Genomic DNA, 26583 nt, shown 5'->3' on the forward strand with positions numbered 1-26583 from the left:
TGTGCTCTACATGTTGAAGTGTGGGCTATTTTCAAATTGGGCTGTATGTGGAGCAAAGCTCAGCACTGTGGCACACCAAAACATCTGTTGGAAAAAAAACGGATGCAATCTGGAGCCTTTCGCTCTCTGCAGAGGTCAGACTCCCTCCATCTGGAAATACACTTTTCAAAGAAACTCTGAACACTTTCCCACTTTCTCAGTAAGCACTGCAAAAATATGGAACTCCTTTCCCCTGGGATCAGGACTCAACTAGTTTATGAACTGTTCTGAAAAGAATTGAAATGTCCCTGATTTCCGCATCACCTCCATAATTGATTTATTTTGCTCTGCTCGACATGTCAGTTTACCGTTTAGCGGTCTCCCCCAGTCACTGTAGTATTTATGATTATGCTGTCACTGTAATCTATACTACTATTATAAAGGAAGAACTTTGAACCTTTAAGGCGGGTAAACTCGGGAACCACAGCGCCAATCCACACACCTGATACATCGTTGTAATCATCAGGGTGTGCAGATGGACATAGGCTATATAAAGTTAAAAAATATACGCTATTTATAAAATTTAGTGAAAAAAAAGTAGTCCCGTGGAAGAAGCGCCGGCCGCGACCTGCGTGCTGACGTCAGGAGCGCGGGGAGGAGCGGCGTCCAGGAGCGCGAGGAGGAGCGGCGGACATGGCGCGGGGAGGAGCGGCGGACAAGTGGGGAGGAGCGGTGACGAGCGGCGGACAGGCGGTGAGGAGCGGCGGACAGGCGGGGAGGAGCGCTGACGAGCGGCGGAGCGGTGAACTGAGTAGCGCGGGGGAGGAGCGGCGGCTGAGGTAAGGCTCCGGGGACCCACGGAAAATGTCGGGGCAGGCGGGGGTCGGGGCAGGCGGGGGACCGGGCGGGCGGGGGCCCTGAACACTCATAGCAGGGGAAGGGGCGGGCGGGGGCCCTGAACACTCTTTTCGGGACGGGCTGCTATGTCGGGGCGGGCGGGGGTCGGGGAAGCCTGATTGCCCACGGACAAGGTCGGGGCGGGCTGCTAGTAAGGCTAATAAAAGGATGACTTTTTACCCAAATGTCACTGTACATTCCTAGAAGAGCTTCGTTGTAAAACCAGCAACAAAGCCTACGCCTTAACGCTCGTTGGCATCCATGGGTGTGGGACAAACTATTTTAAACTGCTGATAAATAAATGTTTCTTTAAGGTAAACAGAATAAAGTATGGGAATAAGGGTCAGCTAAATGCATGGGGGGAGAGGACAGTAAGGAACAGAAAGAGAGCAGGATCCCGTGATGGGATTAAATCAGTGGCTGTATTTTAGGGGCAAAAATAGCGAACCTAATGATAGAGAAGCGGGAGGGATGAAGAAATTAAAGTAAATGGGAGAGAAAAATACAAATCACTTTTAGCGGATTCAGGAGTCTACGCGCACCCAGATGATTCACCTCACACTCATCACATCAGCCGGACAATGATGAAACCTTTCCCACTTCCCTTCTTGTGCAATCACTCTTTCTCGCATCACATCCTAATTTACCTACACCGACCATGGCCGGAAACTAAGGAATAGTCGCTACGCATGCGCACAGTATTTTAAACACCTTCATCTGTCTCCTGTGCAGGGGAGACGCCGCTGTAACCCCATCAGAGTCGGAACCAACCTTCCCAGCCAATGAGGAGGGAGGACTAATAGACATGGAAGAAAAACACCCCTGAGTGAACACGATTGACTGCGAGTCTGTCCAATCCCAGCGCGGAGCAGATGTTGTTCGGTCCCATCAATGGGAGGAGGCGGAGGGCGGGACGCCGTGGTTCGGCACGGGAGCCTGGCGTTAGTAGGGACTGGGGAGCGGGCCGAGAGGAGGATGGCGGTTGGCGTTGTGCTCGCGCCTCGCTGGAGGTTCTTGGGGATTGTGTGCCTCGCGCTGGGGTTCGGTGAGTGTTCTTTATTCTCATGGGCTCGCGGGAGATGCGTTGTACGTGGCCCGGTGACGTCTGTGCTCGAGCACTGGGCAGAAGCGTTGGGGGCGCGAGATGGGAGGGAGAAAGAGATACTGGATGGGAAGGGGGGACAGGGAAGGGCGAGGGCAGCCTGCAGGGCTTGAAGGGTATGGGATCAGGTAAAGGAAAAAGAAAACCAGGAAGTAAAAGTGAGCGAGAAGAAACCGAGATGGAGGCAGAGATTGACTAGGGCAGATAGACTGGAGGCATAGACAATACAAGTGCAGAGAATACAAGTGCCCATGGAGCCGAGACTATATTGTCAAGTGGGAACTGAACGTGAGGGCGGATGGAAGTGTATTGGACAGAGGTGTTGCTGGGGGTGAATTGGGCAGAGGGGGTTGCTGGGAGTATATCGGGCAGAGGGGGATCGGGCAGAGGGGGTTGCTGTGAGTATATTGGGCAGAGGGGGTTGCTGGGAGTATATTGGGCAGAAGAGTTGCTGTGAGTATATTAGAGTGGGTTGCTGGGAGTATATTGGGCAGAGGGGGTTGCGGTGATTATATTGGGCAGAGGGTGTTGCAGTGATTATATTGGGCAGAGGGGGTTGCGGTGATTATATTGGGCAGAGGGGGTTTTTGTGAGTATATTGGGCAGAGGGTGTTGCTGGGCGTATTTTAGAGTGGGTTGCTGGGAGCATATTTGGCAGAGGGGGTTGCAGTGAGTATATTGGGCAGAGGGTGTTGCTGTGAGTATATTGGGCAGAGGGTGTTACTGTGAGTATATTGGGCAGAGGGTGTTGCTGTGAGTATATTGGGCAGAGGGTGTTGCTGTGAGTATATTGGGCAGAGGGTGTTGCTGTGAGTATATTGGGCAGAGGGTGTTACTGTGAGTATATTGGGCAGAGGGTGTTACTGTGAGTATATTGGGCAGAGGGTGTTGCTGTGAGTATATTGGGCAGAGGGGGTTGCTGGGAGTATATTGGGCAGAAGAGTTGCTGTGAGTATATTAGAGTGGGTTGCTGGGAGCATATTTGGCAGAGGGGGTTGCAGTGAGTATATTGGACAGAGGTGTTGCTGGGAGTATATTGGGCAGAGTGGGTTGCTGGAGTATATTGGGCAGAGGGTGTTGCTGTGAGTATATTGGGCAGAGGGGGTTGCTGGGAGTATATTGGGCAGAGGGGGTTGTTGGGCAGAGGGGGTTGCGGTGATTATATTGGGCAGAGGGGGTTGCGGTGATTATATTGGGCAGAGGGGGTTTCTGTGAGTATATTGGGCAGAGGGTGTTGCTGGGCGTATTTTAGAGTGGGTTGCTGGGAGCATATTTGGCAGAGGGGGTTGCAGTGAGTATATTGGGCAGAGGGTGTTGCTGTGAGTATATTGGGCAGAGGGTGTTGCTGTGAGTATATTGGGCAGAGTGGGTTGATGGGATTATATTAGAGGGCGTTGATGGGATTATATTAGAGGGCGTTGATGGGATTATATTAGAGGGGGTTGATGGGATTATATTAGAGGGGGTTGATGGGATTATATTAGAGGGGGTTGCTGGGAGTGTATTGGGAAGAGGCGGTTGCTGGGAGTGTATTGGGCAGAGGGGGTTGCTGGGAGTGTATTGGGCAGAGGGGGTTGCTGGGAGTGTATTGGGCAGAGGGGGTTGCTGGGAACGTATTGGGCAGAGGGGGTTGCTGGGAACGTATTGGGCAGAGGGGGTTGCTGGGATTATATTGGGTAGAGGGGGTTGATGGGATTATATTGGGCAGAGGGGGTTGCTGGGATTATATTGGGCAGAGGGGGTTGCTGGGAACGTATTGGGCAGAGGGGGTTGCTGGGAACGTATTGGTCAGAGGGGGTTGCTGGGAGTACATTGGTCAGAGGGGGTTGCTGGGAGTACATTGGTCAGAGGGGGTTGCTGGGAGTACATTGGTCAGTGGGGGTTGCTGTGAGTATATTGGGCAGTGGGGGTTGCCGTGAGTATATTGGGCAGTGGGGGTTGCTGTGAGTATATTGGGCAGAGGAGTTGCTGGGTGTATATTGGGCCGAGGGGGTTGCTGGGTGTATATTAGGCCGATTAGGGGTTTGCTGGGGAGGAGGGGGGGGGGTTTCTGGGATGGGGGTTGGTGGGGAGGGGGGGGGGAGTTTGCTGGAATATATTGGGCAGTGAGGGGTGAATTGGGCAGACATGGGTACTGGAAGTGAACTGGGCTATTCAGGCAGGGAGTACTTTTGTCAATAAGACGGAGCGTGTATGCTATGGAGTAGGTGCTGGGAGCCACTTGGTTAGAGGTTTAGAATCCTAGTGTGGTGATGCAGTCCGATTGGACAGGGCATAGTTCAGTGCCCAAGAGGACTACACGTTTTAGGATACTGATTTTAAGCAAGTATGTTCTTGATTGCCCAGCGTCATTAGTGATAGTTCTTTCTATGGTCTGCTCTGATACTGCTTCAGTGGAGAAGAGACCATATGTTGAATAAGTGGAGGTTGGGCACGTCATGGGAAGAGGCCACAGAACACCTTGCATATGGGGAAGAGGCTGGGCATAGCCCATGAAAGGAGGAAAGACAGAGCCTGTGTCTGGTCGGAGGCGGGGTGTAACAGTAGCAGACTCAATGGGTCATTTATTTTTAGTTTTCTATAGCGCAAACCTGGTCCAACCGGGTGTGAAACTATTCACCATTTGCAGTGCCGAACAAAAGTCAATGCCGAACAAAAGGAGGACAATTAAAGGTAAAAAAAAAAAAGTGGCCTGGAAAACAACAAACCGTTCAGAGAAGCATGCACAGATTAACACAGTTCTAAGGGAATATATTGGTGGTAAGAGAGCATGGAGTATCACATCAGGACAATGACGGGGAATATCTGGAAATCCATAGTTGTGATGGAGACTTGCGTCTGACGTCAGCTGGACAGACTAGTTTGGAAGTGATTTTGGAAGAGCAGGATTTTGAGTTTATTCTTGAAAGGGCTGTGTGAGTTTGCTAGAGAAGTTTCTTGTTCAATGTGAAACCTAGAGTTTCTGCTCTGTTGACAACAGGTTAACAGTCCAGCACGTTAGCAGCATTGGTCTAGGCTTGAACTGGATTAGAGAAGTTAGTGAGGCAGATGGGGAGAACTCAGTTTTAAAACGATTTAAGTTTGTTATGATGAGAGAAGCACCTAGGACTGGAGGCTATTGATGTTGACTGACAAGGCTCTTGTATCTTCAGGAGAGGCTGCTTTGAGATGCAACTGTATGCAATCTGTGCAGAGGTGGGAGATGATGTTGGGTTGCCTCAGGATGATACTACAGGGCTCCATGCATGCAATGAAAAGCGTGTACAGTCGCCACCCTCGCTGATGTTGGCAGCGATTCGGCTATCATATGGCAGAAATTGTTTGTGATTCATTATGCAGTGCTTTTACTTATTAGCACATCTGCTGTTTAAACATGATGGCGCATGATTATGGATAATTTCCACTTTGCGGCTAGGCTGCCTAATAGCTTCAATCAGAAGAGGGGGGTAGAAGTGTGAAAGTGGATTCAATCTGCTTCCACTATGTATGTCCTATATAAGCAGTAAGGGAGCGGCCACATTTTGTGTGGTACAGCACCACCCTGTTTTTGACCTTGTTAGGTGGCCTGGGAATAAAGAGGCAATACTTGTGATTGTGGGTACCCCAAGACAATTTAAAAAGTTGGATGACCTAGCACCTGGATACAAAAAAATACAAAGAGCTCCTTCAAGAAAATGAGGCAGACCCTGCCTAGATATCCAGCATCTATAGCGAGGACTCGATGATGAAGTATGCCACTGAATTGAAACACAGTGGGTGAAAGTCCTTCTAACAAATCAAAGGGTTTGGTTTTGAAAGTGGAACCCATCAACCAATTTGCCCTAGGCAAATATGGCCACTCCCTACTGATAGTGCATTTAAGGAGTTCATCTTGCTTCTATATACCACACTGTGGCAAGCGAGGCTTTTCTTCACACATTTTACTTGTTTTCACTGCAATTGATTACCATATTCTTTCTGTTTACGGTCTGGCTTGAGCGCAGCTGTCACCAAATGATTATGTGAGAATCTCTAGGAGAGGGACTTTGGCTCTGCCCACATATTGGAAGCCAAAAGTACATGGTTTCATTGGGCAGAAGTTGTGTGCTTCCATACAAATTGCATGTTCTCCACACAGCTGTGATCATAGTTTATTTATCCAGCTGCCCTAGCCTGAACTTTCAGGGGTAACTCATGTCATTGTAATGTTTAGATAACTGGTTAATTTATGGTGTAGCAAGGATGGGATGAAGCAGTCATTAAAGACATGTATTTTTAGGCCTGGCTTGCTAGTTCATTCATAAACCAGATTCATTGGCATTGCCAATGCTTGTTATAGATTTTTGTGTTCTCATTTATAATAATTAAGTTCCCCCTGATTCTCTAGTTCCATCCTCATAAAGATACTTGCGCAAATCTCACTGCCTAAATACTCTGAACAGTGTGTTGATTCTATGTAGGAGATGTAATGTGCTTATCCTCGAATGTTTCTTTGTGGCAATCACGGAGTTTCTAGTTTTTAGGCATTACAGCAAATTGTCCTACAGTTGTTAGGCAGTCGGATTGCAGGAGATTTTTTTTTGGGTGCATTGCCATCCTTTATCGCTTCTAGTCTGTTAAAAGTCCTTGGACCTCGGCACTGTTTTGGAACATTCTTGCTTTGTGTTGTGTACTGCTTTGGAACAGCCCCCCTTGAAACGGGAGGAGCGAATGGATTTGTGGCTTTATCTGGTGCTTAGCTCTTGACAGCTACTTCCAACTGTGAGACTTATCACTTTTGCTTACTGTCCAGAGAGTCCCTTGGTTAATCGTTCTGTGTCCTGTGTAGTAATAGATGCAGAAGTGACTGTCTCAGCGCTGAACCAATCATTTTAAATAGTCTCTACTAGTGATGGGAGCACCAACTGGAAAATGGTCACGGACTGAAGATTTGTTTTGCCCAAGATGTTGAGACTGCGTCCTTCCTGTTAAATAACCGCCCATGACTCAATAACTTGATGGACTGGTGGTCCTTTGATCTTGTGAAAGACAATCTGCCAGGAACCCTCGACTTAAAATAACCTCACTCTCACAATTATAGCAATCCTTTTTCCTGTCTTTGGCAATTCCATCTCCCCTTACACTTCCTTCTTCTCACACTGTCCTTTCTTCCAACTCCTAGTCCGCCGTAAATTAGAAAGACCCAGTTTAAAACAACTTTTCTACCAGAAGACCTATAGGTTTCACGCAGGAATATAAACTGATGTCCCAATTGACAATTGGCGCAAACATTTCTAAATGTGGGTGTAATTGTTAGTTCTGATTCACATGATTAGGGATGGTTTGCTCCAGAAGAGTCTAGAAGGTTTGGAAGGTAACATGGCTGTTTCCAGGGAAGGATTGGCTTTGAGAATGTGATGGACCATATACATAACTAAAATTATGTTTATTTCCTCTTGGCTTGTCGACACGTTTTGCCTAAAAAGGCAGACATAAGTGTGCAAATTGGGTGTGAAAGACAGCCTCATATTTCATGGGCTATTAATAGATTTCTCCACCAAAATAAGGCCTTACTGCTGAAGTTTTAGAGTAAGGTTTAGATTGTGTTTATTCAGAATACATGCTTGGCAAACGGAAGTGCGACTATTTCTGTAGGAATATTTAGAACAATTCACCATTGTAATATATTTCCATAAGTACTCTTAAGAATTTGTATGAACCTCTAAAATGTCAGGCATCTATCTACCTTGATCAGAATGGATTTCAGACTTTTAAAGCTGTGTTTGTGAATCGAATCTTCCCCTGAATACTTAACAGAACCCTGAGCACGTTTGAGCTCATTTGTGATGCTATGTCCGTGCTTAATGCTTTTAGGACGCAGTAAATTAACTTTTCTGATTTCTCCACGAGTTTCTGGCTTTTTAACTGAAAGCAGGATCTCAGTACAGCTGCTGCCTCGGCCGCCCTCTGACATTGGCAGCAGCCTGGCCGTCACATTGCACAAGTCCTTCATGACTCATAGTGAGGAGACTTTGTCCCAGAATAAGACTGATATGGAATTAATTTGCTGCAAATTCCTGTTCGCCATGTGCCTTGTGCAGACAAAACTCCTATGGCTGATCACGTTGCACCCTTTGCCCGGCACGCACATTTAAAGTGTTTTGGTTCAGGAGTGCATACATGTACCGACCTGACTGGGTAATAAGATTCCACCAGCACTGGAGTGTGTGTATGCTCTTGCAAGTAGCCAAGTTAAATGTTGGAAGTACTATAGCTTCGGTATATGCATAGATAAAGCAAGTGCTACCTACCATATGGCCATAAAATGCTGCTTGGCACCATATGGAAATCTGTAGACCATTTTTGTTTTGCAACTAAAGCAAGTTCCTTAGACTTTCAGGTCTAGACATTACCCAGCTGTTGTACAGTGACTTGATGACATGAGGACCTGTTCTAGATACAAAACCTAGTTTGCAAGAGGGCGTGGTTGAAGAATATAACGACAGAGGTATGCCTTTTTTTGTCGACTTTGTTGACAGCTGGCATTGGACCAAAAGACTTGTCTGTAGTAATTTTTATGTAATTTCCGAACCTGTTTCTTACTTTGCATTATTTCTTATGTATGCAATGGGTAACATGGATTGTTTAGATTTAATTTGGCATATTTATTTCATCGTTCAACAAAAACACAAAAGTGCAGAGTAATTCTTTTATCAAACGGAGCACAGTAAATGTTATAAACTTTGGTCATTTGTAAAGTTTGTTTTCCCTCGGTGAATGCCTGTTTTGGATTTGAATCAGGATTTACCTGTAAATTAAAAACAGACAAATGTTTTGATAGCGAAATTCAAGGTGTTTTAATTCTAAAGCAGGTGGGAGATGCCTATATGGGAACCACTTCACCATCATCTCCTGTAGCTTGTGCACGAGACCTTCCGTTGGTGTGATATGCACTTTGGATTAAAGCACTTTATACATCTCAGTAAATAAGTAATCTTTGGTATTTGGGAAGACGTCCGCTTTATGCAGATCTACGGTGGTGCATAAAGCATATGGCTCATTAAGCTTGGTACTACTTTGCCTTGATCACTGCATATATTCTGATCACGTCATCCTGGTTGGTCTCCCTGGCGTTTCTTCAATATGGCGGCTACCTACAGGCCTGCTTTTGCTTTATTTACTCTCACTACAATTTGCCTGCCATTGCTCTCAATCACTAACTCAAGTGTGCCTGAGCAAGCTGTTCCGGATGTTTTCTGACAGTATATCAGTTCATTCAAACCTACTGTCTGGCTTCTGAGCCTTTGGTTCCCTTCATGTTAATTATCCATTTCTCTGTACAAATATGATGTTCTACTAAGAGGTTGTATTTGTTTGTCAAAGCCAGGGTTAATTGCATGTTCACCTCCAAGTTTCCTACTGAAATCGATATTCGTCTTCTCTTCTTTGGCCATTTAGGCAGCATTTATACAAATATGTAAGCAACTAATTGGAAACCATTTGTTTATATCTTGGGTACAATTAATAGGCTTATACCCAACATCGGTAAATAGCATCTTTGAATAGTTTGCCTTGGCAGGATACATTGTTTGAGAGAATGGATACTCTCGTAGTAAGATTCTATTGAAATATAACTGCAGTTTCTTGAGTTAGCTATATAGATAATTCCAGATCCCAAGTGATGACTGCTCTAATTCTGGACGTTGATTTGAGGGAAAGATACTTTAGTAACCTTGCTCAAACCCAGACGAATGCATGATTTCTACTAAAAATATACTTTGTACTAGCAAACTGTTGCTAATTCCCCAATAAATCCAGATGTTTAATTTACATAGGAAGAATTAAAGATTTGAGTTGAAGGATTGAAAAAAAAAAATCTGTTTAAGAAAACGCTCAGCATACATTGCAGGACAAAATAGAAACACTATTTTGTGCATAATGTAAAACTTCACTAAACTACATGTTTTGAACAATTATCACTGGAATCGAAACATCATTGACACGGTTATGACATAGAGCGGTGTATAAAGTAATTGTAGTAGTGTACTTGTCAAAATTGAACTTGCATATCCCCGGATCCATCTTCTGAACTGAGCCACCCCCCCCCGCCCCCAATCTGTGTCCCGTTTCCTGGGGCAGCCACCTCTGACACCAGTCAAAGTCGTATTCCCAATCTCTGACACTTGGGGGAGCGTTTGCACACCCCCTCCTTGCGATATTGCGTTTTGCAACCCCAGATGCCATTGCCAGCCATATTTTCTGCTATTTAGGTCAGTCCTCCTCGCCTTCTGCCATCAGTAGTAACCATTTAGCATCAAGGGGTACTCGCTAGGACATGACCCTGACATCACACCAAACACCTGACGTAAGAATTCCTGAATCAGCAGGCAGTCCCACGGGATATGAAAGGTGGCATTCTCCCTGCTTCATCCTCCAATGCGTGGAGTTGTGGATATGTATGTATGTTCGTTCGTTCAATTTCGTCTTTCCCCTGGAGGAGAATTTCGGCTTCATGCACTCCCGGGTATTGTTTTCAATTACAACCATACACAGGGTTTGTAGGTCTGTACGGTTTTATTTCCCAATATATCAGCAAGCCAGCAACACCCAACACGTTTCGGTCTCTACGGAGACCTTGCTCACAGGAAACCAATTCTACGTTTTTTTAACTAAATTTAAATAAAGTGCATCCTCGTTATTAACACCACTTCCTATTAACTGCACAGGGTTTGTGGGACATGTAGTTTTTACCAAAGGTATTTTAACCACATTGAGATTTTTTTGTAGTTTTTGGCATTTAACAATGATAATTGCATGGGAAACACAAATTTAAGTTTATACCCTCCAGTGGGATACCATGTGGTACACTTTTTGAACCTTTTGCTTCATATATCATTGTAATTTAGCCCTCTAGTGGGCATTCATTGACAATCCATGGCAACAGATTTCACATTGTGTCACATCCTCCTATGCAAATTACATTTATATATTTATGTTCCCACTGTATGTCCTATGCATCTAAATAAGAAGATAAAGCAAATTTAATAAGTGAAACAAAATCGTGCACTGAAATGTTTCATGTGATAAGTGAAAATGGTTAAAAAGTTCTGAGAGATATAGTTCATGCTTATTTTATCTTGGTTTTATGTTTTAAAGATGGCAATGTAGTTCTTCATCCTGGTTATGCCCATGAGGATTTAGAGTTCGAAAGCTCATTATGTGTTTTGATTCTTTCTGTCTCATTATTTTTTCACGAACCCATCCTCGCTGATTTACTCAGACACTCTCAATTCCATAGAATTTCAGTTCTTTCCAGTTCCCGTTGTGTTCCTTTTCCATATGTCTGGCCGTTGCATTACTTCTATCATTATTGATTGTTGCTCGGACATGCGCCAAGATACGCATCTTTAGTTCCTTTTTGGTGCTGCCAATATATTTCAACAAACACGGGCACTCCAAAACATAGATGACAAATTGTGTTTTGCAGTTGATCAGTTGGTAAATTTTCCATGTTTTTTTATTTGCCATATCCAGTTCCTTGATGTTTTTGGCAATGCAACAAACCTTGCAACCAGAGTATTTATAAAATCCCTTAGGTTTGTACCAGGCTTCTGGTTTCTTCTGATCTTGAAAGTGGCTGAAAATTAATTTGTCTTTTAGATTCTTGGCCCTTCGATACGTTATATTGGGATGATCTCCCACAATTTTAGATATTTTCGGATCCATATGCAAAATGTGCCAGTTTTTTCTTAGGATTTTCGTTATGGATTGATTTGCCGTTGAGTGAGTTGTAATGAATCGGATCTTTTGGTCATCCGTGTTTGATTTGGATTTCTCTTTCAACAAATCAGAACTTTTGACACTGGATGATCGTTTCAAAGCAGTTTGGATTACAGCAGGATGGTATTTTCGTTTTTCAAATTTTTGCTAGCCAGTTTTTTATTGACAGGCCAATCCTTCTCTTTTGAGCAAAATCTTTTTATTCTTAAGAATTCTCTGTATGGTATGTTATGAATTAAGCTGGATTGGTGAAAACTTTGAGCATGTAATACCGCGTTTGTCGGAGTATTTTTACGATGCAATGTTGTTTGTATTGTGGTGTTTTCAATAAAAATTTCCGTATCCAGAAAAATCACTTTTGATTCACTGATTGTATAGGTGAATTTTAGGCCAAAGTTAGAATTGTTCAGTATTTCAAAGTATGTTTCAAATTCTTCCCTTGTTCCATCCCAAATCAGCAGCATATCGTCTATGTATCTTAACCATGCTATGGTTTTTGATACAGCCACGTCATTTTCACATCTCCATGCCCACGTTCTTTCCCAATGACCCATTGCCAGACAGGCATAGGATGGACAAAAAAGAAAAGCCCATCGCTGTGCCTTTTGCTTGTCGATAGATCTCTTTTCCAAACATGAATACAGTTTGTTCCAGGCACATCGAGATCATTTCGAGGAGCATGTTGTTGTGCTCAGCAAATTGAATGTTTCTATCCATCATGAAAGATTTACAGGCTTCTAAGCCAATTTCATTTTGAATGTTGTAGTACAAAGATATAACATCCATAGCCACAAGTTTGTAGGAAGATTGCCAAGGAGTATCTTCCAATCTTCTCAATAGATCTCCCGTGTCTTTCACATACAATGTTAAACCCTTTACATAAGGTAATAGGAAAGTATCTAAATAGTTTGCAATAGGTTCCAACAATGCGCCTTTTGCCGAAATTATCGGCCTCCCTGGTGGTTTAGTGGGGTGTTTATGTATTTTGGGAAGGAAGTATATGGTGGCCATTTTTGGATGGGATGTTTGAAGGTATTTATGTTGGTCACTGTCAATTAGATTTTGTTTCAACCAATTGTCTAACTTCCGGTCTAGTTCTTCTTTTTGCTTTAACAAGGATTTGTTTTCAACTTTTCATAATATTCCTTATTGCGGAGTTGAAAATGTGCCTCACGCATGTATGCTTCCTTGTCCTGGATGATTACATTCCCACCATTATCTGCCATTTTAATTTCGATAGTGTCGTCTTTCTGTAATTTATGTAAAACTAGACGTTCTTCCCTTGAGAGATTGTCTTTTTTATAAGGGATTTTCAGTTGGTAAAGGTCTTTCACTACGCATTCGTGGAAAAAGTCTATTTTATTTCCTGGGGGTAGTTGCGGATAGAATTTGGTTTCATATTGGAGATACCAGCTCCTAATTGCACACAATACGCTTGCACTTCCCCGTCTGCTTTGTTGCAGGTCCTGGCTTAATTCCATTAGATTGACAAAGTGTTCCACTTCCTGTAATGGTATTTGCATAGTAGGCTGTGGTATTGTTCTCCTCCAATTGGCCATGTCCAGTTTATCCACCAAAAGCTTTGCCAATTTGATCTTCCTAATATATTTGTATAAATCCACACGTGTTTCTGCTAGATTTATTCCGCTGGTTGGACAAAAGTTCATGCCACGTTTTAGTAGTTTCTATTCCAAGTCATTTAAGGTTTTAGAAGATAGGTTGATAACCTGTAATTCCTGATTCTCATGTGTCATGTCGTCATCCATATTTAATGATTCCATTTCTTCCGCATATTCCTTGTCATGGTTCCCACGCGGTTTGCGCCAATATTTTGTGCTGTGCTTGTGCTCGCCTCTTCTGGTTTGTTTTGTGGTACCTTGCCACGTCCTCTCCCTTTTCCTCTTTGATATGTTTGTTGAGATCCCACTGTTTTCTCCCAGTTTTTCTGATGAAATGCCAATTTCATTTAGTCTAAAAAAGGAACTTTTGCTGTGACCAAGGCGAGTGTGTCGCCGAAACGCGTTGGGTTTTTGAAAGTTTGGCTGGATATGGAATAAAGTCTTCCAAACCACATTATCGTCTGGCGGAAATTATTGCTGAGAGTGCATCAAGTACTGGAGAGTAGGAGGGGGAACCGATTTGTACAGGGCGACCTAGTGCCCTGGACTGTAGAGACGCCAAAAAGAGTCCCGGTCGTTACACAAGGACAGTGGAAAGGAATATATATATATGTGTGTATGTATGTGTGTGTGTGTGTATATATGTATATGTGTATATATATATATATATATATATATATATATATATATATATATATGTATGTTTCAGCCAATGAAATTTCATCACCGCAAAAAAAAGTAGAATGAATTAAATTGGTACTACTTAATTGAGCATTAAAGGTAATTTCTGTCGATACGTTTTATGCCACAAGTGCAGATCAAAATTAGCTTCTAATGGCATTTCCATTTCAAAGCATGTAGGATTCTTTCTAAACGGAGATAAAATAGATATGTTGTGACTGTGTGTGTTCGTGTATTTTGAAGATTTAGCTTGTGTCAAATGTGACTTTTTGACAACATAAAAAAAACTGCGGAGAAATAGCCTTCTTTGTGTTGGATCCCCATCAGGCTTGCCTAGGTTTTTGGTGAAGCTAACAGGACTATTCAACACACTTGTTATCAACGGACTGTACAAAGATTGGCTGGACGTTTATCCTCTGAGCAGAGGGGCCAGACCTGGTGTGTCTAATTTACATGGCTGAGCGATTCCTCACCTGCAGTCGAATCTGTTGCTTTGATCCAGCAATTTCAGTAAGTCTTACCCCAGTCTGAAACATCGTGAGTGCGAAGTGGATTGTAACCAGAGCGCACTATCCTCCACACTTCTACTGTAAGATCGGTACTTTGTGTCTATTGGATAGTGCCTTCAGTGGATACTGAAATGGCTTCTTTGTTTCCAGACTAATATTGAATTCGGTCTGTCTCCCTTCTCTTCTGTTGCTAAACACAGAGCCCTTCGCTGAATGTAACAATGTAAGGACTGGAATGTAACAGATGTAACTAAATGCTCGACTCCTCGTGGTCATTAAATAGTTTTTATTGTACATTGTTGCACGATAACCTGTCTGCATGCCTTCGGTTTTGGGGGATTTTTTTGTCAAAATAGAATTAAAAGATAAAAAAAAACCTGGATGCTGTTTTTTTACTGGAGGCATTCAAATATTGATTTTAGTTAGCAGAACCCAGTAGCTTGAGTTAAAACGGGAATGCCTCTTTACAAGTGTGTGGCCTGCGAAGGCATTTAAATGCTGCTCTGAATAGATTAGTATTTTGGGGGGCTTTATTTGTGCATCATTTTTAGGTCTCGCCTGGCGAAAGCAACGCATGCGCTGCTCTCGCTATGGGGAGCACCTTTTGTAGTTCAGCCAAAGCTGAATGCATTCGCGCCTGCATGGACAAACATGGCTGCTCTTGCCATTTGTCCATTCCAGACAGCATGCGCGTGTCCGTAGGGACTGTGGACAGTCCCACTCCATTTTGTTGCTAAAGCAACGAAAATGCTGCTTCCCTCATAGCTCCGAACCAGCGCACACCCTGCAGTTCCCCCGGGGCACAAGCAGGCATCCACTTCTGTATCACCAAGGAGACTGTCCCGAGGATCTGTCGTGCTTTTCCAGAAGTGTGCAGCGTGCGGGACGACGGGACTTTACTAACTGAATGAAGTTCATGAAAGTGAACAGGCTGTTGCCCAGCGTGACCTGAAAAAGCTCTCCGCTTCCGCCGCAAAATGGGATTCAGGGCGCAGTGATGCGAAGCTGCGACAACATCCAACTGCTCGGTGAGGCACGCAAATGTAGGTATGTCCGCTCAATTGCTGTTGGCTGACTTTTGCTTTTTTTTAAGCAAGCCCATATATGTATCATATCATATTATTGTCACAGAGCTGGTGTTAGCAACTTTGTAGCTTTACGTTCCTTATTAATGCATGTGGCAGGATAGCTATCTCTTAAGTTCCTCAGCTCTTAGTGAGAACTTCAACAAGTTTCCCCATTTTACTATGCTCTCAATTACCATAGACGTAGAGAGCAGAGTCATTCTTTTAATTAGACTGTTGCCTGTAATTCCTGGGACAGAGCTGTTACTTGGATTACACAGCAGTGTCTTACATCGCTTGTGTAGTTTGGGTGTTTTTTGCGACAGGTTTCGTCAAGGCCTTAGACATCGCAACAGTGCCTCGGATTAGACATTTCCCAGTAGGGCGATCGGAAGCTCTCCATCAGTCATGTAGATTTCAGCAGAGCCTAAGATAATATAGCTACATCTTGATTTACACAACGTTGGTAATAAGTTCGACAGCAGAGTAGTATTCCCTCACTTCAGTAACACCTGCAGTACCATACATTTCCATTCTGTTATTGCATTCTTAGAAAGACCTTGCATAGAAGAGGTAATCCTTAGGGTACACGCTTGTAACCCCAAGCTATCTTTGTATGCAGGCTTTTTTTTAAAAAACCTTTTTATTGTGATTATAAATGAAGCACAAATTGATCAGATAGTACATGCAAACTTTATATCCAGACATTCAGTTGTTTGGTAATCGTCGTAATGATAGTACACACATTGTTACAGAGGACCGTATTCCATCCATGAAATTCACAACTCTCCGCCATTGTCATCTTCAGACTCCCGCCTGTGCCCTTGGTGGCTTACAGATGCACCCCCTGAATTTATTCCAGGCCCCCCAGACCCTGCTCCACTTCTGAGGACAGCCCTGATTAACAAACACTGCTTTTTCGGCCACCATGGCAGCGTCTAGATTTGTATGGAGGCTTGAGCATGTTTTCCAGCATTTTACAAAGCCCTCAGGTGGGAGGCAGTAGATGTATCTCTTATTCTACAAAGCTGTCCGTAATGCTCTGAGATACAATAACTTTAACCAGCTTGGTGCAGATATTGTTAATGCTTTAAAATCAGTGAACTTAGCTTTCGGCTTACTTTGCAATGTCATCATCTGAAAGATCAATTTGACATTTTTCAAATGCTGTCCAAAGCTAGACCTGTTGATTTCATCAGTGCATGTATTGATATATTTCTGCTTTAATTAATTTACCAAGGGATTTTAAGTTTTTCTACTTAGTCTCTTCTCGGTTGATGTGCCAGGTGAAATGGAGGGCGTGTACTGAGATCAACATTGGCTTGCATAGATTCCGCAAGAAGGTGTGGCTAGTCAGTGTCCTGTACATCTGAGACTAACAGTGTGCTGCAGGAGAGTATTGGACTGCTTGTCAGTGCTGGGATGTTGCTGTTCAGTGCTGTGGTGCTGCTCATCTGTATCTAGAAGCTGCGCGTCAGTGTTGGTTGCATCAGGAAGCGTTGCACTCTAGGACCACCTCTGATCTGCTCTAATCTCTACTCTCCTTGCCCTGAATACACAGACAGTAAAGTGAAAATTATGATGCTGAAAATTATCTCCATGGGGGCTTCAATGTCACTAAACCTTTATTTCTCCCGGGCCCTTGAGATTGTCATCTCTGCATTGCTTGATCATAAATAGACCAGTTAATTCCATCCCTGCGGACGCCCTGCAGCCGCATGAGACTGAATGAGCAGGCGGAGAGCTTTATTCTGCTAGGGATGTTTGCTAGTGCATGTCGCTGCAGTTTAGGATGCGGGGCATTGGAAGAGCCGTGTTCAGCCACAGTCCTGCAATTGCATCAGTGGTTGGAGGTTCAGGACTGCAGGGCAGTGGCAGAGTGTGCTGGTGTGAGTATGTAACATTGAGGGTGTTGCAGGACAGGAGTGGAGCAGTGGAGCAGATAGGAAAATAGTTCAGATCTTCGTTCTGGAGTCGTATAGGCTCAGTGTCCTCATTTAGGTGCAGTGGCAGAACTGGCTTTGGGGTGACAGTACTCAAATAGTGAAGCGTGACTGGGAACTCTGCCTGGGTTTGGACAGCACAGCTGTCAAACCTTTTGATTACAAAACATTTAGACTGAGTTTTGGGTTTACCCCTTTCCACCATCTGCTTTCACTTGACATTTAATAAAAAATTCTATTTTGAAAAAGCTCTACCTACTCCCCATGGACCTGCTGGACGATTTCCAAAGGACAAGGCGTCAAAATGGACCGTTCTCCCCATTCGAAATCCGTTACCTCCCCACCTTGGTGCAGACAGAATTGGTTGGTTTTATTTGTGCTGTGTGTCATGCTTAAGAGGATTTCCTCTACCCTATCTATCATAATGTGAGTTTTTTCTGCTTAAACGTGATCAGGTGTGAGTGAAATCCCAGTCTCTTTGTGTTGTGCATGGCTACGGTGAAGATTGTCTTTACTTGTTTTTTTGGACCTGCGCCAAGCTGGAGTGAGCAATGTCTTTATCCGGTTGTCATTGCTTTGGTGCCAGGCTGAATTGAGGGATGTTTTTTCCTGTATTGTATAACTGTCGTTGTGACTGTTTCCTTGCTTGGATTGTGAGTGGAACGTCTCTTCTGTATTCGCCGTCCAGTGCCTCGCTTCATGTTACTGCATAGAGTATATATGTGTATATTCTGATCTCAGTACAGTCTTCGGCTGGAATGATTAGTTTCTAGACCTGTTCTATTGCCTGTGCTAGTCAGCCATGCAGGATGTTTTCTCCTGCCTCATTGGTTTTAAGTCTTATTGCCTTTCTTTCCCACTGCCTTGTCTAATGGATGTATTCAGGCTGGCGTTCTTGCCCTGGGTCAGGCTGGAGGGAAGGCGGGCTATACTGGTGTCCTTGCTGTTTACTAGACTGGTGTGAGGAATTGATCTATCTATATCTCATTTTCCTTCACTAGTCTGGTAGTTAACTAGTCTCCTTGCACGTCCCTTTGCCAGGCTCATGTGAGAGGTGTATAATCTCTTGGTACTGCCTCGTGCTGGGTGTATGAACCATGTCTTTTGTATCTTTGCTCTCACCAGACTTGCATGAGGCAGTGCAATGCCTCTGTTCTTGGGAAATATAGGAATGTCTCCACCTTCATTCATGTGACTAAGTCTGGCAAGAGTGAGAGATAACTTTAAGCTCTGTGTTTTAGAGACTGCCTGGCAAAAACGTCTCACAAGCACTGCAACAAGTACCTATTCATTTACTTACCGGGTATAGACTCCCTGACACCAAGTGATTTTACCTTCAGGCTTTTCCCCGATAGCAAGATAATTGTGTAACTAATGGGATCGGATTTGTATTACATTTCTAATGTTTCAAACAATGTAGTCTCCTTGACAAAGTGGTAGGAACTTAATAGCCATGTTAACAAATTCATACTTAATTCTATGAACATACATGCTATAATCCATGCATTTGTCAAGCTCGGAGAAGCATGTTTACAACAGGTCAGCCAATGATGAGTGCATTTCCAGTGTAACTGGAGAAATTGAGCATCTTTGTTATGGTTTTACAGTGGTCTGATCTGGATGGCAAATCTGCCTAAACATTAAGAGTCGTTGTACTTTTGGTCCAACTAAAAAAACACAATTGGCTACTGCTGTGAATTTTGTGCGATTCTCCTTTGTTCAGGAAACGGGATGGCGCATTGTAGAAAAGAACGTCCGGTTGCACTTTGTTATTGCAACACTGGTGACTTCTGCACTTCTGACTTTAGCTTTGGATCATAGCCACTACTTCCTCAGTACTTTCTGACCCAGCTTTTTGTTACATCTTAATTTCAAGTATGTGTTTTTTTAGTTCTCGTCTACATAGCACAAGCGCTGGCTCCTCTAGGCATGTTGTTTACAGCTAGTGGGCTTGGAGATTGCCCATTACTTACCATTAGTTGGCTTCATCGCCCATCTTAATTGCTGGCGCCCATTACTTACCATTAGTTGGCTTCATCGCCCATCTTAATTGCTGGCACCCTGTTGGTCAGCTCTGCCATCGGCACTTTCCTCTTCTTGCCTTTGGCACTCCCCTGGAGAATGGCCCAAGTACTTGTGTCCTCACACTGCGCATACTTTTGGGAGATATATTTTCTTCTGCTTGACCCACTCGACAGACTGAATCTTTCGTGGGTGAATCTGCCCTGTTCGTCTGCTCCCTTCTCCCTCCCATTGTCACGTTTGCTTCTTTCTTCCCACCGATTTTCAATGTTGCCCCTCACTCCTGTTTTTGTGTTGGCTCCCCAACCAACGTAATGAAAACAAGCAATAAAATGCAATAGGTCTCGCCTTCTATTTAATTAGTCATTTGCCTAGCTATACAATACCATTAGCAAAGTAAATGACTTAAACTTAATCAAAGGCGAGACCTATTGCATTTTCAAAGTTTTTCTTCTGGTCTGTTCTATCCCCACAGTATGCTTGGGCAGTGAGCATCATTTCGTTTTTTTTCTGATATCCTGTGAAGTCTGAGGTGCACGTAGAGCTGGTAGCCAGAGAGAGCAAGCAAGTGAATGGATGATATACTAGGCTCATTGTGTACCAGATGATGCCATAGGAGTCTATACCCTGGCAGTGCCTCTTGAAGTGACTAGCTGGTGTCCAACCGCAAGATGATAGCAGCCAGAAGTGCATCAACACACATCTCCGCTTTGGAAAACCAGTTCTGCCCAACAGATATGGCAAGGAACCAAAGCATCTTTCTCATACAGCTAGGTCTTGGGGCCTGCGAGCGCCGATTTTATAAAACTTTATTTGTCATTTCTCTGTAACTTGGGATAGATGTTGACTCCCAGTTGTATGAATAAATCAACACTAGACATGCGTCCCATGCCCTTGCAATTCATATTTGTTTGATACTAAGCATCCATTGCACGTTTTATTCTCTGCATCTGTGGGGGTTCAAATTCTTCCCCACATGTAAAGATCACTCATTACACGCTTATCTTCCTTCAGTATGCATTTATTTATTTATTTTTATTTATAGTCTTATAACGCGCCTGAATTAGCCCCGGAGGGGTATCTCCGCGCGTAGCTTCTGTATGAGTTTGGCAAACTGTAATGAGGGGGTGACAGAGAAAATGGCCAAATTAATCTTGTGCGAACAGGTGGGTTTTAGTTTCTTCCTAAAGGAAAAGAGGTTGGAGATTTGTCTCAGCTGAGGTGGAAGAGAGTTCCACAGCAAGGGGCCTTTAAGGGAGGGTGTTCGGCCCCCCTGTCTCGCTCTGGTAACTTTAGGTACATGCAGCAGCATGGTGTTGCTGGAACGCAGAGCACGTCCAGGAGAATAGGGAAGAAAAATCTCTCTAAAGTCCTGCTCTCTTTCTAGGTCTAGCCTGACAGCACAGCTGTTGCCAAACTTATGTGAGCAACAGAAAATACATTTAAGAAGCACTGCCTTGGATGGGGAAGCCTAGGAAGCAAAAAAAAGAAGCTATCTGGAGCTGTGCTTTCCAAAAGCAAAGTAAGAAACACAGAACCCTGTAGGTTCCTAACGGAGCCTTCTTTGTGCCAGTCTCCTCCCATCTTTCATTTCACCAACATGAAACTGCAAGATGAAAACCGTACGCAAATGCCTGATGGCAGAAATACTGTCTGCTGTACAGGCAGTGAGGCACCTCAAGCGGTCCCAGCTCTGTGCGCTTCTTTGTTGGGTCAGAGTAGGAGCAGAAGTAGCTCTGCAACCCATATGTTGTGTTTGCTGATTTACAGCATCTGCCTGACACACTTCTTTTATACAATACACTCTTAGCCCCCCCACCCCCCTCCTTCCTCACCACCACCAACGGCTGGGGTACTGTGGTAAACAGCAGGTGGCTGTGGTGGTCAAAGGAGAACCACTTCTTTCACTTATAGCGTCGATACCTATCCCCATGTAGTTCAGTGCAAGGTTTGTCTTCTGCGGTCTCTCAGTTCATTTGATTAAATAGAGACTATTCAAGACTGTGGAAGGTGCAGCGGCTACTGGATCTGGAGACTTTAGGGTGTCCACTTCGCCAATTATGGCTGATTGAGACCTCTGCAAAAAAGAAATTTGTCCTGTACCACTGACTAAGCAAGATTAACTTGCCTCCTGGTGTATGAGTGTACCGCAATCCCCGGAGTGAGAAATTTAGATTCTCAGGAAATGCAGTATATGACCAAACAGGGCCCTTAACTATGGCAAAAACAGACTGCAGTTGCTAGCAATATCTGCTGTATAATTGTTAAAGATTGCCTTAGGCACTCCACAAGGCTGTGTAAAACTTGAATTGCTTCATGATCATATGGCCATTTGCTTCTAATTTTTAGTAGTTACATGCCATAACATCTGCTATTCTGAGAACTAGCTGCAGTAAGCCTTGGAGCACTTGATGAAGGGATTACACCTCAAAATACCACATGTAGAGATTTATCTGATTTAAAAAAAAATAAAAAAAAATTTCTCCTCCTTCACAACAGCTTAACACCACAGGCTGTCTTCGATTTGATGGAAATTAAATAAATATGAAAAGAAATACCCTGGTCTATTCAAAACCCCAGCATGAGGCACTTGAGTTGTGTGGTAAATAGAATGTCTAAGTAGCATCAAAACATAATCTGTCCTTTCCGGCAAACAGCTGATTCCCATGCAGTCAGCCACACTTATTTGAAGTTTAAAATTGTATTTGTTTAGAAAACAAACCTGATAATTTTGTGGCAGATTTGTGTGACCTATCAAAAGCTACTGCTGTATCTGTAAAAAAAGTATCTGTTGTCCAAGTTTCATCATATACTGCATCTTAGATCTTGATAGTTCGTGTAGGTCTTGAAGTAAGGTATAATTAGGGAAGTTGTGCAAGGGGAGAGGTAGATTGTGATAAGGCCGGGTTTCTGCTATCTGAATTTAACTAGGAACCCTGGGTCGATGGGTCTTTGTTACCTGCTGAGAAGTGTAAAGGGGAGAAATAACTCATTTTATGTAATTCAACAGTCAGTAGTAACTATAGCTCAAAAGGATCACAGGCTCCAATATAGGGTTTATTAAAAAGCCAAAAACAACTGAATTTACAAGCACCTCAAGATGAGGTTGTAAAAATGCATAGGACCTAATAAAAAATCATATCTAGGGGTTGGGTTAGCTTGATCTGATGAATCATAGAGAATAAAAATTATGCCTTTCATATATACAATGTGAACATTTCATTTAGGCCTTCACACATCAACTTATACACATATGCTAATAATTCTTGCTTTGCAAATATCTACAATTATTACACGTTAAGCACATCTAATCCCCTACTCTTGCAATCTTCATCATGGTGCACGTTTAAATCAAAATGCATTACATTACACATGAGCTTTATGTTCGGCAAATGCAATATACTAAAGGTTACTCTTTCCAAACATAGATGCTATTTCATTTTTCTTGCATGGCACAAATACTTTTTCCATTGTTTTAACATCACATCAGTATTTACACATGCTTTCTACTAGCCACATGTTAATACAACACAATCATGCGGGCGCAGACTATTCATGATTATGATGCAGCCCTCCCATTTTTAGAAAACCAATTTGCTTCATCAATTGCATCTGAAGAGACTTTCCATAGACTGAAACATGCCTGCCCTGCTTTCTGATTCCCCAGAATGATAGTGTTTGGTTAATGGTACAGCTCTCTTGAAAGCCCAGGAATTGGCTAATTCCCACCCTTTACCCCAGAAATGCAAATTTTATATCATATAAACTTTTAAAAATCTTATCTGCATTTGGGCAATCAACTTCTAGGTATTTCTGGCTTTATAATCCGGGTCAGCCACATCGGCATGTATAATTACAGAGAAACCAGTCACACCATGACGTGGGAGCAATCAGCTATTTTTCATTAGAAGACCCCTCCCTCTTATCTATTTGTGTTAAATTGCATTAGTGCTCCTCTCACATTTCCTGGGGCTGAAGAACGCAGATCGTGTCAAACCAATGAGACTAATTCTGACTGCCAAACAAACTGAACAGCATGATCATTACCTGGTGGTTGACTCTTTGAAGAAAAGCTGTGTAATGTGTTTTTGTATTTGCACATTTTTTCAGTAAGTCTATAAATATATGACCGCCTAGCCTTGTTCAGCAGAGAGAAGCATGATCAAATTTGCTCTTATAGAGTATCGGACATAGTAGCCAACGTACTAAATTTGTCCATCTTCTGGTGTGTCTCAAATCTACTTTGAAAGCTAAGGTTTAGTGATGTGCAAATCTTAAATCATGCATTCTTTTTTGCTTCTACTGGTACAGACCTTTATCTAGCACCAATCCACCTTCGTTCCTTTCAGGATCACATGCTGCTTCAGCAGGTATAGCAATTGAGAAGTCATGGGTGAGCATTGGTAGTATATGAGAGCTTTTTTGGGATGAGAACAGGAACGCTATTAAGGTAAATCCTACTTATGTCTTGCATACTCCAATGTTTGGAGACTGTTAGGAAAAACAAATTAAATTGATTGGGCAGGGTTTTAGATGAACACATTTAGGAATCACTCAGACAAATGCATTGAAGCTTGATTGAGGGAACCATGTCCAGAGCATGCCTGCAGAACAGCCCCTGTAGCTGCCCTGCTTGTATATTTAATAGCCACTTGTCCAGATATGCAGTGCTATTAAGATCATGGCAGTGGTCAATGCAGAAAGGTAGCCATTTTCCAATAATGGCTTTCAAAGCCGTCCTAACAGTTTTTGTGGCAACAAGATGGCCAAGTATTCTCGTGGTTGAGCCATAAAGTTTGGCAGATTTTGAGTTCGGATTAGTCTTCCTTGCATAGTCTTGCGTTATATAGTCTTTAGCAAACTGAAATTCATCATGAGGCATGGGCTGGTGAAGTTGAGAGGCAGACATATAATTCTCAGTAGTTTAACTTGACACTAAAGAAGATATTTACTTTGTTGTCCTCCCATTCTATTTGCATAGAATTTTAATATATTAAGTGTTTAGGCCCACATTCAAAGCAAGGCTGCTTTTCTTACTAGAAAAAATACATATATACATAAATTACCTAAAAACACTATTAAATAGAATAAAAACGGTGTCAAAAGCTATCCGATAACCATACCCTTTAAAATAGATTAAAAAGGGCCCCTTTTCGTATAACCCAATGGCTTTTTCTGTTCCACAAAGTGTGACAAGCCCTTTTCCTAGAAGTAAGCGTCAGGGGCCCAAGACGGAACCACTACAGTCCATCATCTGGGCCAGTTTCGCTCCATGGTTCCAGCTTTTCCGTAACAGTAACCCGGTCCATTTTGTTGCTTGCCTAGACAGATTACATAGATGACAAAATTAGGGTACATTCAGCTTATTTCGCTGTTCTCGCTGTTCTCGATTTAAACAACTTACGAAGGGTACTCCTGCTTTTGCAACTGTAGAAGGGACGGTCTAGTAGAAAATGTTTCAAGTCTTCCTGGGCACCACAGATGCTGTTAACAGAAATTGCTGTTTTTGTCCAGAGCTTTATTCTGCAATAGACAACCACCTCTTTACAGTGCACAACGCCTCCTTTCTCTGGTTTACCAGCAGAATTAAATACTGCTGTGTACTTGGCAAAGGAATAAACGGCCCCTGTGAGTAGTATAGGAAAGGGTGTCCAGTGCGCCCACTTTGTTCCATTGCCAGATGCATGAATTGCTTACCAGCTGTAGAGTTTATTTGTCTCTTTGACGCCAATTGAAGATTATTTGGGGCTTGGGTTAAAACAAAGTTAAGTTTTACTTTCTTGAATCCAGAGATTTTCAAACAAAGATTTGCTGTTTAACTTGAAATATTCGTCCAAAGCGTTTATCACCAGGTTATTTTGACATGATTTTAATCTTTTTGAGTTGTATTTCATGAAGGCCTTCGACACTTGTTTTCCATGGAAGTACAGCCCACATCTGATTCCAAAATGGCAGTGAGACCTTCTTTTGGAAGTTGAGAATTAACTTCCCAAATTTTCTTTCAAAAGCGTCCTACAATGTTTGTGCTATTATCCAAGCCCCAGAGTTCTGCACCATAGGCAACCTGACTTCTACTTTTGCTGAGAAGATCTTATTGATGTGGTTGGGTAAACAATGACTGTGTTTTCTAACCATTCTTGCGATGGCATTTGCTGATGCTTGTACTTTTTTCAAGTGTGGTTTGGATATGTGTGGTCAAGTTTGAGTTTTTATTTATTTCAACCCCCCAGATATTTAATTCTGCTGCTTCTAGGATTGAACCGTTTATTCCAGAAAACATTTTTCTTCTTTCTGTTGGTCTTCAATGTCATGATTTTGGTTTTCCAAGTATTAGTTTTTAGTTGATTTATTGTACAGTATGCTTTCATGGCTGCCAGTTGCGCATGCAGGCCCTTGCTGTTATAGGGACCCAGATTGGATCATTGGCATATAATTAGGCAATAATTTTCAAGCCATTTATTGTGGGTATATCCTCTGTATCCACCCTTACAACTTCAGAGAGGTTATTCATGTACAGAGAGAGCACTAGCAGGTCTAACGAGCATCCTTGTTTTACTGCGTTCTTGATTTGAGTTTTTTTTTTACTGATGAGCTCTTGTTGGGTTAGTCTCACTTGAGAGGAAGTGTCCATCTACAACTTTAAGATTGGGGACAGGGGAGGAGCCTGGCCAGCAACCATGATGGCCGCCTGACTCCTCGGCTCCGCTCTCCTTCTTACTGCTTTCCCGGTTTCCGCGATATCCTGCACACACTCCTCGGACTACATGGCGCTGGCGGAACCGGGAGGAGAGTCTGATCCTGCCGCTGTGCTTTGAAGCCTGCTCCCGGCAGTGGAAGCGCCGCGACGCCCTCACCTTCTCCGGACTCGGCGAGGCTGGCTCGGGGTCTTTGTCCTCAGTGTGAGCCCAGCCCCGCGTGAAACGACGATCGCCTGGGACTGCTGGACGGGGCTGGTTGCCGTGTCACCGAAGCTGCATCTCGATCCCGGAGCCCTGCCTGCTGCTCCCTCTGACCTGTGCGCCAAAGCTG

At 43.3% G+C, this 26583-nt stretch overlaps 1 protein-coding gene across 1 annotated transcript in view; it reads left to right on the top strand.

Annotated features, from left to right (window-relative positions):
• Positions 1-1585: 1585 nt before the first annotated feature.
• Positions 1586-26583, top strand: part of MPZL1 (myelin protein zero like 1) — a 153923-nt gene continuing 128925 nt past the window's right edge. The window contains exon 1 of the mRNA XM_086935573.1: positions 1586-1921. Coding sequence (XP_086791699.1) covers positions 1768-1921 — 154 coding nt within the window. The 5' untranslated portion in view covers positions 1586-1767. The remainder of the gene's footprint in view (positions 1922-26583) is intronic.

This window comes from Lissotriton vulgaris, chromosome 8 (genome assembly GCF_964263255.1).
Source record: "Lissotriton vulgaris chromosome 8, aLisVul1.2, whole genome shotgun sequence".
NCBI lineage: Eukaryota > Metazoa > Chordata > Amphibia > Caudata > Salamandridae > Lissotriton > Lissotriton vulgaris.